We start from the raw sequence: 16517 nt of genomic DNA, 5'->3' as shown, positions 1-16517 counted from the left end.
TCATCATTAAAATCATGTAGAAACATTTAGAAAAGACGTTTTATGGTTCTGTGAAGCAAAAGGCCCCTTTCGCTCACTCTCACCATCGTTAGAAACCTCTGAGCACTGCACCAAGGGCTTCGTTATCTCGAATTCACAGAATCAAGAGAAAAATAAATAGATATTTACATACATTTTGCAAATAAATACACAAATAAATATGAAATATAAAAAAGAGACAATATCTCTGTGATCACTACACTTCACAGGTATCTCCAAATAAGAATACGTGGAGTGCTACGTTATTTCTGATTGAAAGAACTACAAATCCAATGCATCCTTTACAGTAAAGAATGACAGCTAAAAGAGCCAAGCCCTTTGGGAGCTCGACTGGCTCAGACGTCAGTAGAATTCAGTAAAAACCATCAAGGATGTTTTTGTTTTGTTTTTTTTTTTAAAAGTAAACCTCCCACACAGTGAACTTATAAAAGAAACAAAAGCAACGTTTTGGTTGAAGTCTTTACACTTCCATTTTCCTAAATTTCCTCCTACTCATAAACCCAAAAAGTATTCTGAAGCATTTTTGGGGTTTTAGTAGAACTGATGCACATTCTACATCTTTTAAAAAATAGTTTGGAGCAACTCACAGAGCAGTCAAATGTAAGTGGTTGATAACCAAGTAAAATGTACAAAAAATATAATAACCCTTTACAATTATCCTAAGAATAAGAAACACGGGCAAATTTTGGTGCCTGTTGAAAGTAAGACTTGCACATTAAAATGACTACAGAGAAACTGCCTGATTGACAGTGATACTGTTACTTTGAACCTTTCTGACTGCAGATTTCTTTTGAATTAATCCAGAGAACAACCAGAAAGTACTCAGGAGTGCAACGTAGCTGACTTCAGATCAGTCCAAACCGTCCCAGGAGTCCATACAGAAGGCGTAAGACAAGAGCAGGTGAGATCGCTACACACCCTGAAGGGACCAGTGAGAGACGGACAGAAGAGGAAACAGGAGTTTCTCATGTCTCGTTTGAATTTCTAAGAACAAGAATGAGAAGGAAAAGGGGAGAGAGAAGAGAGAGAGGGAGAGAGAGAGAGAGAGAGAGAGAGAGAGAGAGAGAGAGAGAGGGAGAGAGAGAGAGAGGGAGAGGGAGAGAGAGACATCGAGATTGGAGAGACTCTAAACAGGGTGAGGAATTCCCCATGTTTCAGAACTTTTTAGGGCCCCAGGCAGATGTCTGTTTTGGTGTTACTCCTGATCCAAATGTGGGGAAATCCTCGGCACTGCTCATGTCAGGAGCCTGCGTGCACACACACACACACACGCACACACAGAATAGTGATGACAGCAATATCAACTCAATCTTTCCTATAGTGCAGAGAGGCAAACACCCTATGCACGAGTTTGCTTCAGCATGTATGACCCGGAGCCCACCTTGCCGCCTGTTGCGTTCCAGGGGGCGTCCCGCACGACAAAGCCTTTAGTCGGGCCTCTGCTCTCCTCATCTCCTCCCCCGACCCCCGAGGTGCGAGACGGAGGCTTCATGTAGGCAGCTAGCGTTTCAGTCTCAGTCACATTCAACATCTGGAAGTTACAGACATGGTGAGAACACCACAGAAACAGAGAAAATGTTGTAAAATATAAAAAAAAAACTTTCTAAAATAGGTTAGAATAGCGAACTTGCTAATTCTAACATTAAGGAACTGGACACGTTTGTGTACACATTCCACTCACATATTCCTCCTCCAGATTTAGAAGATGATCAATGGCTTTATCAACGTTCTCTGGAAGGCCTGTAATTGTCACTTTGTCTGGGTGTTCTGAAGCTGGCTGAGGAAACCTTATATCAACCTGCAAAAAGACCATAGTAGGCACGGTTATACATGAATAAGCAGTGCACATTCCACTAACAGTGGAACCGTAGGTTAACACTGGGCCACACAGCGGCTAGCGGGTGTAGCTGCCACTCACACTGAACTCCTCCATGAGTTTGCGAATGGCTTTGCCGCGTGCACCAATGATGCGCGCGTGGACCCGGTGATCCAGCCGGACGTCCTCGCTCACCATCTCCTGCAGCTCCGCCACCATCTGCTCCATAGCTGCCTTAGCCACCTCCACGTTCCTCTCGTAGCCCCAGATCACGATGGTGTCCTGCTCACGGCCAGGCAGGGAGAGGGAGATGGAGAGAGAGGAGGGGGGGAGAGGGAGGAAGAGAATGAGGGAGAGAAAAAGAAAGATGGGGAAGGAAACGTTCTCTCTTACAGTGCAAAGCATAATGGCAGCTGCATTGGCTTTTACAGTAATCACTAACTAATGTGTACACACCCTCCCCTCAATGACACGCCCAGCTCTTCATTAACATGCCCTCCACCCAAACCACCCTGACCACACACACACACACACAAACACAAGCTAACACACACCTGCTGCTCATCGCCTTTGTCAGGGAACTGCACGTTCACATCGTGGTCTCTGCGAATCTGGGAGATGACGGCCCCTTTGCGGCCGATGATTTTAGGGTGATACTTGGGGTCGATCGAAAGAGTGACCTTGTAGCTCCGCAAGGCCTGCAAGTGCACCAGACTCTCAGACACGTTCCACACGTAGAGCACTACATGCTGTGTGAGGCTGTGTGTAGCAGTATCACTGTGTACTGGTGTTTCACGAGTGTGTGTACTGGTGTGGTATGTTGGTCTCCAGTAGGCTGTATGGGATGTCTAATATAGAGCGTGTGCTGTGCTTCAGTGGTGGGTGGGGCTGGGGGCGTGGCCTGGGTACCCGGTCCTTTTGCTCCGCCTGCAGCTCTTTAACTCGGTCCAGCAGGGCCTGTCTGGCTCTCTCCACGCTGGCCTTCTGCCCCGTGACTTTAATCACGTCTAACTGCTGCTCCGGCTGAGGAACCCAGATATTCACCTGGACAGCAACAGTGTGATTTGTATTACACTCAGATCCAGTCATATAGTCATTAGCCTGGCAGAAAAGACTGAACACTCTGAACAGTTACTTTGACAAACACTGAACACTGTATAGTAGCTCCTGTTGGCAGAATGTCCATTAACGTCCTAGACCACAGACAAAAGCAAGCCACAGAGTTACAGTCCAGCTAGCTGTTTACCATGAATTTTTGGCTGTACGGTCTGGTTCATTTCTGCGTACCTCAAAGTCCTCCATCATCTTTCTGATTCCGCTTCCCTTCTGGCCGATGATGTATCGGTGGAGGTCATAGGGCACGTCGACGTCAACCGTCACTGGAACCAGAGCCTGAGGGGACAGGGCGGGTGGAGGACAGTGGGGTGAGTGTGGTTGGGATTGAGGAGGGGGAACGCCGTGCTGAGCTCAGGACAGCGGGCGCCTACCAGCAGGGCCACTCGTGCCAGCTCACACTTCTCCGGCTGCCCCGTCACACTGATGACGTCACACCTGCAAGGCACCGAGTCCGTCTCAGGGCCGGGGGCGCCGTTCTCCATGGGACATGCTTCTGGGGCTGGGAACCACACACACACACACACACACATCAACGCATGTACATAGAGTGTAGATATTCTCAGCAGGTGCTGTGGTGCTAAGCTATGGCGTGAAGTGTTGAGGCACACCTGAGGACTCGTCTCTGTCTGGGAATTTGATCAGGACATCGTGATCTCGGCTGATCTGCTGGATCCTGCAGCCTTTAGGCCCCATCACGGTTCTGTGGTAACGCTGTGGAACAACCACCTCCACACTCACCTGAGACTCCTGTTCAAACACAGACCAGAGCCTGCGTTCCACACCCCACTCCTGTACGATACCACCACACACAAGCCCTGCGCATACACTGGAAACTGGGGTCAAATCTCGTTTGGGGTTCTACGCGTACATTATACAGAGCGTTTAGAACCACTGGGTGATTTCAATAGTACGGCAGCACGCACGATTGTTGAGAAATCAAACAGTAAAAACAGTAAACAATAACAAGTGTACGCAAACACTGCTCTGCCGTATACAGTGAGGTGGAAAACCCAGGAATCACACTACGATAGTGTGAGCGGCAGGTCGAGCACCGCGCGGCCCAGGCAGACGCCCACCAGGTCCTGGATGATCTCCTGAATCCGTCTCTTGGCTGCGTCCACGCACTCTCTGGCCCCTTTGAGTGAGACGCTGTGGCTGTGGGTGCCCGTCCGCGGGAAGCTGACCGCCACACCGCCGAACTCCTCCGCCAGCTCCCTCAGGACCTGCCCTCGCCGACAGACAAAGTGACGATGGTGTCGCGGGTCCACAACCATGGTGTCCTCAATCACGTCCTCCTGAAGACAGGAAGAGGGACACATCACTACGGTGGAAGACAAAGTTAAAAAACAAAGCAGCGTGTGCAGTCAGACCCCCAAGGCTGTAAGTAAATGTTAAGACACTCATCTATACAGGAGAGTTTTAAGAGGTAATATACTGAAGGTGCGTGTCCGTTAACTCCGGTAACCCCCCCCTGAGCAGGAGCACAGAGGTACCAGGTTTTTGATGAGGGCCTCCAACTCCCTCTGGGCCTGCCGCACGGCCTCCTCCCGCCCCACTATGGTGATGCGCTCCTGGTCGGGGTCGTCTGCCGACGGGAAGATGACGCGCGCCCCCGTGCGATCGCGCACGCGACGGATGTTGGCCCCGCCCCGGCCAATCAGAAACTTGTGGTACTCGGGCTTGGCCTGCAGCTCCACAGAGAAGCTGTGGACTTGCTGGAGAGAAAGAAATGGCCAGAAACTGAAATGTGTGTTTGGGCCATTTTACAGAAACATGTTACTGAACGACACGACACCTGGACTAATAATCCAATTGTACTATCAATTTTGACTTTGATACTGAACAGTCATGACTGACAAGTGTCCACACACAAAGACACAAGGAACAAAGCAGGAAGGACTAACCACAGCCACCGTAACCACAGCCACCGTAACCACAGTCACCGTAACCACAGCCACCGTAACCACAGCCACCGTAACCACAGTCACCGTAACCACAGTCACCGTAACCACAGCCCAAACTCCAGCATACCAACATGAAAACTCCACTGCAGAAATGCCAGAGACTAAAGGCTGCTCCTCACACACACACGTAGTGGTGTTTTATATATATCTATATATATATATATATATATATATATATATATATCTATATATATATATATATATATATATATATATATATATATATATATATATATATATATATATTGCACATCCTTAACAAGTCTCTAGTCAATCTGGTAACAGTCTGCAGTCCACAGAGGCTTATTAAGGCCATTTTGGTGCTCACGTTCACACACAGCAGGGTGTGCAGCGCACCATTGCCTGTACGTGGCAAACCTGAACTTGCTTCTACTACCTGGTCCCTCCCTCCTCTCCCCTCCTCCCTCCCTCCTCCCTCGCTCCCCTCCCCTCCCTCCCCTCTTCACCTTCTCCTCGGCGAGTTGCAGCAGCTGCCTCCGTGCTCTCTCCACCTCTCCGGCGGGGCCGCGGATAGTGACCCTGTCCACCCCCGAGCCCTCGGCGGGGAAGTGTATGTGCACGCCGCCACACTCCTCCATGACGGAGCGCACCAGGCAGCCCTTCGAGCCAATCAGAGAGTTGTGCAGCTTAGATGGGATGGTCACCTCCTCTTCCTTTAGATTCGCCTGGAGGAGAGAGACAGAAAAAAAATGCTTGCAGACCAAAAAAAGGCAGGGGGGGTTGGGGGGGGGGGGGTATCGTTTTTCGTGTTCCGGGTGGGAAAGTCCCCATTGAAATAGGATTGGGCTCTAGTCCCGCTGCTGGACGGTGCTCTCACCAGGTCTCTCTGGATGGACAGGATCCAGTCCCGGGCCGCCTCACAGCTGCCCTTCTTGCCAGTGATGACGATCATCTCCGAGTCACTGTTCTCAGTGGGGAGGTCGATCTTGGTGTGGGTCTCTTCACGAATCTGCCAGAATCACAGCCCATCACTACATTTTGTCATCAACATCTGATGATCAACGTAAAAACACCCTCCCTCACAAAAGATAATCACAACAGGGAAGGTTCAACTGCATATGGTGGTAAGCAGATGGTCCTATCACTAATAATCATAATATTAATAGTCACCTCGTCAGGAACATCTTTCCTATAGTGTCTCGCACACAGAGAATGCAGAAAGTGTTTTCCTCACCTTTTTAATGTTAGCACCTCCTTTGCCAATAATATTTTTGTGGAACTGTTTAAAGACGGGCACAGATATCGAGTAGCTGCTCTCAACCTGATGAAAATGAAATAGCCAAAGGAATGAAATCAGCTTTTGACACCTGTTCTGTCACCGTGTGGTGAGACAACAAAGCATCCAGCGTCCAAATGGTACCGAATAAGCAGCTCTGTTGGGATATGTGGACTAAATCTTGTCCAGATAACAGAACTAGCAGACCTACCAGCTCAGTGAGGAGTTTCTGCAGAAATTTTGCACATTTCTCCACCTCGTTCTTAGGCCCACGAAGCTGGACGATGTCACTCTTCTGTGACTGGTCTGGAAAGTTGATAATAACCTGTACAAGACTCGACTGGATTAAAATACCCAGGAAACATCATGCATCCACAGCCATTTTCATCTTGGCGATTCACCAGAGCATGACATCATGCTCTTTCTCAGGGAGCTTGCTTGTGGCGTAACTCTTACGAACTTGATCTCTGTGCGTTTACACTTTCAGGAAACCAGATCCTAAATTGCTGCTAGCAGCTACCATGTTTCAGTAAACATCTTATACAGATTTCATGAATATGAACTCACATGCCCTAAGCTACAAAAGGATACAGAAAACGACACATTACATGACACAGTGATCGCTGTTTGTACCTCGGGAAACTTCTCTCGCACATCTTTGATCTTCTCTCCCTTCTGGCCAATGATGGTGCGGTGAAACTTCTGCTCTATGATCACGTCTTTGGTGCGTTCGTTTTCCTGAGCAGACACACCGGTTGCACTTACAACCCACAACAGTACGTCTATTCCACTCTCATGTCCCAGTCAGCAGTAAAGGATGATAAGGCAAGTCAGAGTTGCATATTTTATCAGGACTGGAGCTTCAGGCTTCAGTTTGACCCCTGTGCTCTTAGGCTAACAAACAGCCCCCGATCCATCTCAGTCTCACCATGCGCTGGGCCAGGTTCATCAGCTCCTTACGAGCCAGCTGCACGCCCTCGGGGTCGCCCTCAATGCGGACCAATCCGCACCGCTCCGAGTCCTGAGGAATCCGGATCGACACCTTGTACTGCTCCTTGATCCGGTTTACTGTTGGGTGCAACACAACACCCAATTGTCATTGGCTCTTTTCTACTCTTGCCAGCTTTTCAAGAAGGCAGACGCAGGTACAGAAGGGCACGGGATATCACCGGTGTATTTTTAAATGACATTTGTTCATGAATAGCTGGTTGGCCTTGTCAGGAGAACGCAGTCAGGAACTGAACTTATGTTTGAGGAAACACTCACTGTTAGCCCCGTTCTTGCCAATAAGGTGCCTATGAAACCGCTGGTCGATATTAATCTCAGTGTAGTCCATCCTTTCCATCTGTAAAGAACAGAAATGTACAAACAAACAAAAATTTCAAAATGACACAAACAACATTCAGTCTGTTAACCAAAACATGTCAGGTGACTTTGTACTAACAAACTTTCCTGACCAGGTCTTTAATGATGTCCTGTATTTGGGCGCGAGCTTGTTCCACCTCCTCCGTCGGGCCTTCCACACTGATCCGCTCCTCCCCGTCCGTAAACTCGATGTGCACCTGTCCAGCAGGAACGTCCAGGAGCGGAACGACCCGTTACTGCAAGCGTTTGGCACTGGCCATGAAGGTGAAGACACGTGACCCCAGCGTACGGGGGGGGGGCTCCTGTCTTACCCGCGGGAGCTGCTGTGTGATGCGGCCAATGTTTTGTCCTTTCTTCCCAATTATGAATCGATGGAGCCAGGCGGGCGCCGTCACCTCCACCACCATCACACTCTTAGCCTTTTAGAGCACACACACACACACACACACACACACACACACACACACACACACACACACACACACACACACACACACACACACACAGAGTCAAAACCCAGGCATTCCAACCACACCCATTTTCCTCAGTCAGACCCAATCACGTACCCATCACCATTACTCGTCCTTCTCACCTTAGCGTAGACCTGGGTCAGGGCCGGGCCCAGCTTGTCCGGTTCCCCTCTCAGAATGATGGTCTCTGAGCTGGAGTCCAGCGGCGGCATCTCCACCGACACCCCCGTAGCCTCCATGATCTCCTGCAGGGTGTTGCCCTTCGGCCCCACTATGTACTTGTGTTGTGACTTCTTCACCTCCACTGAGATGGTGGTCGTTTTCCGCTTCTGTCACCAGGGTAAGGACAGGAAAGCTTACGAGCAGAACGAGTGTTTCAAAACTGGGAAATCTGTGTGCAAAAAAACAAACAAAAAAAACAAAAAAGAGAGAAAAAAGCATCCATCACTGCTTGCACCCCACACCTGGACTAACCCACCTTCTCCTCATAGATGGAGCGGATACGTGCAATCGCCATGGCGACGGCCTCCTTCTCCCCAGTGATGACGATCTCGTCTTTGGGGAGACTCGGGGGCGGGATGCTGATGCGGGCGCCCGTCTCCTGACTGAGCTCCTGCACGACCCGATTATAGGCGCCGGCGATGAACGGGTGAAAGGCCTTCTCCAGAGACAACCGCTCCACGGTACGCTTGTCCTGCAGCAGAGGAGTAAACACATCTCTCCTTTTTAAAATGTTGCTTGCTGCATTAACTAACTGTGTATATTAGATTACCTGCGGGAAATTGCATGTGAAGACATATTACAGCAAATATTAGTACAGTGTGTATTAGCGTCACCACCGCTGGCTGAACGGTTATAGATGATGACCTGCTCTGCGGAGATGAGAAGGACCTCGTGGCGAGCTTTCTCTATGCCCTCCTTGGTGCCGCTGATGCGTATGTTGGCGCTGGGGTCGTCGGGGCGAGGGATGGCAATCTTGGTGGCTGTCTTCAGTTCCAGTTCCTGCAGTTTTTCCCCATTCTTCCCAATCACAAAGCGATGGTGCTCCTTCGGAATGACGACCATGGACGAGGCCTACACACGGGGCGGGGGTGGGTAGGGGTGGTTATCCATTCAGACATCCAGACACAACCTTCAAAACGGACTCTCATAAGTACCGAGTCTGAATGGAAAGTCAGGCAGAACGGTAGGCGATCATCTCACCTGAGTTTGGAGTCGAGCCACAATCTCTTTCCGTGCCTTCATGACAGAGTCAAGTTTTCCAGTCACCATGATGGAAAGGCCTTGGTCTTTAGCCAGGGAGAGTTCGATGTGAGCTCCGGTCTTCTGCATGATGTCTAGGCACACCTTCGCCTCCTCTCCTTCTCCAAACTGACTGTTGTCCTTATATCGCCGCTCCTCAAGTGGAACATGGAACACCTACAGGTGGGGGACACAGTTAGATAAGTACAGAAGAAAGATAAGGAAGGAGGTGGACAAAGAGAACAAAAGGGAAACAGAATTTTTACAACAATGCCGGAGCAACAGCGCCAAAAATGATGACAGATAAATGCTTCAGACAACGCCTCTAATTAACTGGTTTAATCAGTGATGCAATGATTTCATATGCAGTAAGCATGTTGTGTACCTGCGTGATTGACAGAGGCTTTGATGGGTGGGGTTATGTTAAGTACCTGCGTGATGACAGAGGCTTTGATGGGTGGGGTTATGTTAAGTACCTGTGTGATTGACAGAGGCTTTGATGGGTGGGGTTATGTTAAGTACCTGTGTGATTGACAGAGGCTTTGATGGGTGTGGTGATGTTAAGTACCTGTGTGATTGACAGAGGCTTTGATGGGTGTGGTTATGTTAAGTACCTGTGTGATGACAGAGGCTTTGATGGGTGTGGTAGGGCTGGGTATCGATTCAAATTCCAAGAATCGATCCGATTCCGATTCTGAAGATTAAGAATCGATTTATTTCGATTTAATCCGATTTAATCGATTTGATCTGATTCGATCCAATTCGGGGTTTAGTGTTATTAAAAATGTATTTGAGCTGTTTCCTGACTATGTACAGAAGCAACATGTTAAAACTAGTATTATATCGATATTAATCAGCAAATAGTTACTGGTAGTTGGTAGTTACTGATGGCTGGAAGACTGGTGAAAAGGGTAATCATAAATCTACCTTCAAGAAAGGTAATCCAGGACAATAAACAGAGGACAACTTTGAGGTGTCTATGTCTGCAACAGTGGACTCCTACTGGGACACGAACCAGTGCATTATTATTATGATTGAAATAATTAAGAATTCACCCAAAAGCTGTTGCTACCAAATGCATTTTTATTTTAAAAGTGCTCACACTTAATAAACTGAAAGTATAAAATGTAAACGTGTATTTTTCTTTAAAGTGAGAATATAAGAACAGAACTGTCACGTTACGGTCCCCGACCCCTCCCTGTTGGGCGTGTGTTTACGATGTCTGCGTCTGTGGATCTCCGTGGGTGCGGGTGTGTCTTGTGTTAATCCGTCTCACCTGTGGCTCGTCTCGTCATCACGTGGGGTGTATGTGGTTTGTCTACTTAATGTGCGTTCGCGCAGCGTCCTGTGCTCGTCGTTGTTTGAGTCACACATGTTCTATGTAAACGTGTTTTATGTGCGCTGTCTGCGCTTCGGTAAATGTAATAAACGTAACGATTTGGAAAGTGCAAAGGATTCTGTCTCGTCCATCGCCTTGCGCCCAACGTTACAAGAACATTTTTAACTTTTTTAAACTGTAAAAACACTGGGTAAACTGTCAGTGACATGGACTAACTGTAAATAGTCACTGACACTGGATAAACTGTCCTTCTGTTTTTAGATTGCCGATTTGACTATCGTCGTTACCGGCACTGTGCGACGCCATGTTGTTTTACAGTTAGTTAGACCGAGCACGCCTGCGTGAATTCAGTGACGAGGCGGGGGTAAAAGTTCACTAAAAAATCGATCTTTGGACGTACGAATCGATTATCAGATCGTCATATGCGAATCGATTCTGAATCGGAAAATCAATTTTTTCAACACAGGCCTAGGGTGTGGTTATGTTAAGTACCTGTGTGATGACAGAGGCTTTGATGGGTGTGGTTATGTTAAGTACCTGCGTGATGACAGAGGCTTTGATGGGTGGGGTTAAGTACCTGTGTGATTGACAGAGGCTTTGATGGGTGTGGTTATGTTAAGTACCTGTGTGATGACAGAGGCTTTGATGGGTGTGGTAGGGCTGGGTATCGATTCAAATTCCAAGAATCGATCCGATTCCGATTCTGAAGATTAAGAATCGATTTATTTCGATTTAATCCGATTTAATCGATTTGATCTGATTCGATCCAATTCGGGGTTTAGTGTTATTAAAAATGTATTTGAGCTGTTTCCTGACTATGTACAGAAGCAACATGTTAAAACTAGTATTATATCGATATTAATCAGCAAATAGTTACTGGTAGTTGGTAGTTACTGATGGCTGGAAGACTGGTGAAAAGGGTAATCATAAATCTACCTTCAAGAAAGGTAATCCAGGACAATAAACAGAGGACAACTTTGAGGTGTCTATGTCTGCAACAGTGGACTCCTACTGGGACACGAACCAGTGCATTATTATTATGATTGAAATAATTAAGAATTCACCCAAAAGCTGTTGCTACCAAATGCATTTTTATTTTAAAAGTGCTCACACTTAATAAACTGAAAGTATAAAATGTAAACGTGTATTTTTCTTTAAAGTGAGAATATAAGAACAGAACTGTCACGTTACGGTCCCCGACCCCTCCCTGTTGGGCGTGTGTTTACGATGTCTGCGTCTGTGGATCTCTGTGGGTGCGGGTGTGTCTTGTGTTAATCCGTCTCACCTGTGGCTCGTCTCGTCATCACGTGGGGTGTATGTGGTTTGTCTACTTAATGTGCGTTCGCGCAGCGTCCTGTGCTCGTCGTTGTTTGAGTCACACATGTTCTATGTAAACGTGTTTTATGTGCGCTGTCTGCGCTTCGGTAAATGTAATAAACGTAACGATTTGGAAAGTGCAAAGGATTCTGTCTCGTCCATCGCCTTGCGCCCAACGTTACAAGAACATTTTTAACTTTTTTAAACTGTAAAAACACTGGGTAAACTGTCAGTGACATGGACTAACTGTAAATAGTCACTGACACTGGATAAACTGTCCTTCTGTTTTTAGATTGCCGATTTGACTATCGTCGTTACCGGCACTGTCCGACGCCATGTTGTTACAGTTAGTTAGACCGAGCACGCCTGCGTGAATTCAGTGACGAGGCGGGGGTAAAAGTTCACTAAAAAATCGATCTTTGGACGTACGAATCGATTATCAGATCGTCATATGCGAATCGATTCTGAATCGGAAAATCAATTTTTTCAACACAGGCCTAGGGTGTGGTTATGTTAAGTACCTGTGTGATGACAGAGGCTTTGATGGGTGTGGTTATGTTAAGTACCTGCGTGATGACAGAGGCTTTGATGGGTGGGGTTAAGTACCTGTGTGATTGACAGAGGCTTTGATGGGTGGGGTTATGTTAAGTACCTGTGTGATGACAGAGGCTTTGATGGGTGTGGTTATGTTAAGTACCTGTGTGATGACAGAGGCTTTGATGGGTGTGGTTATGTTAAGTACCTGTGTGATGACAGAGGCTTTGATGGGTGTGGTTATGTTAAGTACCTGTGTGATGACAGAGGCTTTGATGGGTGTGGTTATGTTAAGTACCTGTGTGATGACAGAGGCTTTGATGGGTGTGGTTATGTTAAGTACCTGTATGATGACAGAGGCTTTGATGGGTGGAGTTATGTTAAGTACCTGTGTGATGACAGAGGCTTTGATGGGTGGGGTTATGTTAAGTACCTGTGTGATGACAGAGGCTTTGATGGGTGTGGTTATGTTAAGTACCTGTGTGATGACAGAGGCTTTGATGGGTGTGGTTATCTTAAGTACCTGTGTGATGACAGAGGCTTTGATGGGTGGAGTTATGTTAAGTACCTGTGTGATGACAGAGGCTTTGATGGGTGGAGTTATGTTAAGTACCTGTGTGATGACAGAGGCTTTGATGGGTGGGGTTATGTTAAGTACCTGTGTGATGACAGAGGCTTTGATGGGTGTGGTTATGTTAAGTACCTGTGTGATGACAGAGGCTTTGATGGGTGGGATTCTGCTCCAGGCCCCTGCTGGCCCTCCTGATCTCTCCCCCAGAGGTCCCTTATCCGGCAGAGGGGGAAAGGCCTCCAAGTAGGTGGGAATGTACGCCTCGTCCTCGGGAACACCACCTGACAGGAGTGAGAAGGAACACACACACACACACACACACACACACACACACAACACACACAAGCTCTTATCCAAGAAGTAGGAAACATTTTTTATTTCTATTCAATTTGTCTATTTTTTTTTTTTCTGATTAATATTATACACTTCATATTCATTTAAAGAAAGCAAAACAACTTGCTACCATCTCCCATATCAGTTATTTAAAACCCCAGAGTTTATAAACAAATCTTTCTCCTCTGCTACAAATGTACAAAAAACATTTGTTAATAAACCGTGACTTCATCACTTCTTAGACTGGAACAAAAAATCTGTATCAGCAGTAAATTCATAATTTATTAAAATTTAAAATAATTAGAAGTTAAAGAAATGGAAACTTGTCTGTACAAGGCTGTGCATTTGTTAGTGGTGTGGGCGCACCTGTGATCTCAGTGTCCTTTAGCCCACTCCGGTGCTCAGCAAAACTCTCCTGAGTCAACACAGCCACCGAGCTCATGTTACAAGAGTTGATCCGCTTTACCGCTGAGACAGAAAGGTGGACAGGGAGAGACATATAACAACAGGTTCATTAGGTTTCCATGTTACATGATGCACATTTTAACACGCATACTTCTGACTCACGCTCCCGGTCGACGGTCTAATCGTTCACTCAGTTCTTTCCCAGATGTCTGGGCATTTGTGCTTACAAGCGGTCCACAGCAATGCAGTCCTGTCAGGGCTGCGTTGCCACTCAACACAACAGAACACTGCTCTCTATTCTCTTTAGTCTCTGTGGAGCAGCAGGGCCCCTGAACACACCGGCATCTCCCAGAGACCCCAGCTCACTGCCTCTCAGCACCCCCCCAAGACAACACACACCCAGAACACCAACAGTAAAGAGCTACTGTGGAAATGCACAACTACTGTAAGCCCACAGACATGCACACAGACATGCACACAGCTCAGAGGATAGTGCTGGCCTCGGGAAGAGTCAAACTGCCCACGCTCCTGTCGACATGTAATACAGGTATATATCCATATTTGTTTACTTTATTGGGGCTTCCTTCCATAAGAAATGTCTCTAAACACAACTGTGCTACTATTTCTAAGAGGCAAAATGCTGTCTCTAATAATAATAATAGATTTTAAAAATTATATGTTTACAAAGAATACAGGCCCAGGCATTTTGGTGAGACAATTATTTTGCATTTAATATCCATGAACATACATCTGTACAATATTTGCTCCACCAGGATTTTTTGCTCATTAAAAGGCCATTATTTCTTAACACTGCAATGTGCTGAGGAGTCTGCTCACTACAATCTGAATATTATGTCTAGCCTGCAACATGTGCAGTTTTAAGGCAGAGAGAGAGAGAGTAAAAGAATAAAAAAACACAAGGTATGAAGAAATTTACAAACCTGCAAAGGGTCGAAAACCAGAGAGTCCGTCCTGAGTGTGGCTACTGTAAGCTCTTCAGTGTTAGCCTGTTGTTTTCAGTCCTGTGAGGATGCAGATAGTCAGCAGAGCAGTGAAAGCTTCAGCTTTGCACCGATGTTTTGTCAGATGCTTGACAGACTGCAGACCTTTTCACACATTATCTCTCTATTTTTCACACTTACTCTCTCTCTCTCTCTCTCTCTCTCTCTCTCTCTCTCACACACACACACACACACACACACACACACACACTCTCAACCAGCCCAGCCCCCTGAGACTGATGAGAAACAAGGTGGAGACATAGCAGTCTGAAGGGAGCCAATCCTCGACATACTATGTATATCCCCTGCCTTACACACTAGGGGACAAACCGTCTAATTGGTGTGTACCTTAAAAGAGAACTCAACCTATGGTGGGTGCAAAAGAAAACTGCAGCACGTGAAGGACTGCCTGACTGAAAACAGACCCCTCCACAACTGCACTCAGGACTTATGGTGAAGAGTCACACCAGGCCTGCACCTCCCACTGGGGCAAAGAGAAACACTAGAGAGCTCCTATTTAGTTTTGTCAGTCGTGTTGTTAAATACATGTATTCTACTGATAAACACACTGTTAAAGGAGGCGACTGGCAGCTGTTTCTCTGTAGTAAAACACAGAAAGATAGTTATTTAGTGCAGCCAGATAAAATATTTGATCATGCAGCCAGGCCTTTATTTCCAAGTGGCACCCCAGGTTAGATCATCTCTCCGACCAGCTGTTTACATGCTTTACTTCTACGCCCAGAGAGCAAGTAGTTAATGTCAGCTCGCTCGAGAAATAAGACACATGCACAAATATTATGTTAGCCCATGTTGGACTTTTTATCACCAAAACGTAACAGCGTAACTAAACGTGTATTAGGCAGCTGGGAAGCTTTCTTCACTGGGTAACATTCTCCTCCTAAAAGACAACGGACTAGTTAAATTATGAGCAAAAACCAGTCAGCTAGCTAAATATCATCCGTTATCACCGCTAGAGCAAAATAGATTATCCTGGTTGGGACTTTGTGAGCATACAAGAAATTAAAATTCTGACAAAGCAAGTAAGATCTGTGTTGGTAAACATGTGAGGTCGCAGTGTGCCAATGTGCATCATTGTAGCACAGCTAGCTAGCAGGTGGCTAACGCGCGAGCTCAGCTAGCTAGCTACCGGTAGCTGCATTGCTATCCATTTCGTTTGCAAACAATACATGTTTTTTCTTTATAAATTATTTTTATTAAAATGTCGTATATCGAGTTAAATTTTATCGTTAGAATTAAGCAAAAATGATTGGCCAACCTTATCAGACGAAAAAGGAGAGAAGCGGATGCTTTGGGTGACAGCTGACGGTATGAACACTGATGCGGATCCAAACGAGTCGGTTCTGAACGAGTCATGATTCGAACAGTGAAACGAGCGGAGCAGATTCTCGTATTTGGAAATTGATTCACGTATTTGAAAATCGACTCCCTGTTAGGTTGTGACTAATTTAACATTGCTTCGTATTTACATAACATGTACTTTATATTTAGCTACTCTGAAAGGTGGGGCGTGTGTTGAATGTTTGACCCGCTAAAACAGGCAAGTGGAGTCAAGGTTTCATGTGCAGTCACACAACACAAAACAAGTTTAACTCCTTGCTGTTCGTCCTGTTTCTGTCATTAGACCGCTTACACTTTAACGTGTAACTTCTCAGTCTTTTCCCCACCATGAAATAATTGTGCTTGCAAGTGCAGGGGACACGGGTCACGGAACCAGTGACTGTTACAAAAAAAAAAGAAAACTGACACA

The 16517-nt window shown here is 46.6% G+C and overlaps 1 protein-coding gene across 2 annotated transcripts; it reads right to left on the bottom strand.

Annotated features, from left to right (window-relative positions):
• Nucleotides 1-365: 365 nt before the first annotated feature.
• Nucleotides 366-16222, bottom strand: hdlbpb (high density lipoprotein binding protein b). 2 transcript variants are annotated; one of them, XM_076999917.1, is made up of 28 exons: nucleotides 16026-16222; nucleotides 14690-14770; nucleotides 13710-13811; nucleotides 13143-13291; nucleotides 9211-9426; nucleotides 8875-9081; nucleotides 8486-8701; nucleotides 8130-8336; nucleotides 7849-7956; nucleotides 7630-7734; nucleotides 7439-7517; nucleotides 7101-7240; nucleotides 6806-6910; nucleotides 6384-6497; nucleotides 6131-6217; nucleotides 5774-5905; nucleotides 5403-5621; nucleotides 4465-4686; nucleotides 4048-4266; nucleotides 3580-3718; nucleotides 3343-3470; nucleotides 3143-3247; nucleotides 2765-2899; nucleotides 2410-2553; nucleotides 1958-2137; nucleotides 1721-1837; nucleotides 1421-1570; nucleotides 366-1286 (listed from the first exon to the last, which is right to left on the bottom strand). In XM_076999917.1, exons 3-28 carry the CDS (start codon nucleotides 13783-13785, stop codon nucleotides 1194-1196), a joined length of 3792 nt encoding a protein of 1263 aa, XP_076856032.1. In that variant the 5' UTR covers nucleotides 13786-13811; nucleotides 14690-14770; nucleotides 16026-16222; the 3' UTR covers nucleotides 366-1193. The 2 variants fall into 2 exon arrangements, with proteins under 2 accessions (XP_076856032.1, XP_076856033.1); XM_076999918.1 differs by lacking the exons at nucleotides 13143-13291; nucleotides 13710-13811; nucleotides 14690-14770; nucleotides 16026-16222 and adding an exon at nucleotides 9864-12780.
• Nucleotides 16223-16517: the final 295 nt, after the last annotated feature.

Source organism: Brachyhypopomus gauderio, chromosome 3, assembly GCF_052324685.1.
Source record: "Brachyhypopomus gauderio isolate BG-103 chromosome 3, BGAUD_0.2, whole genome shotgun sequence".
Taxonomy (NCBI): domain Eukaryota; kingdom Metazoa; phylum Chordata; class Actinopteri; order Gymnotiformes; family Hypopomidae; genus Brachyhypopomus; species Brachyhypopomus gauderio.
This window is presented reverse-complemented; position numbering and strand designations above follow the sequence as displayed.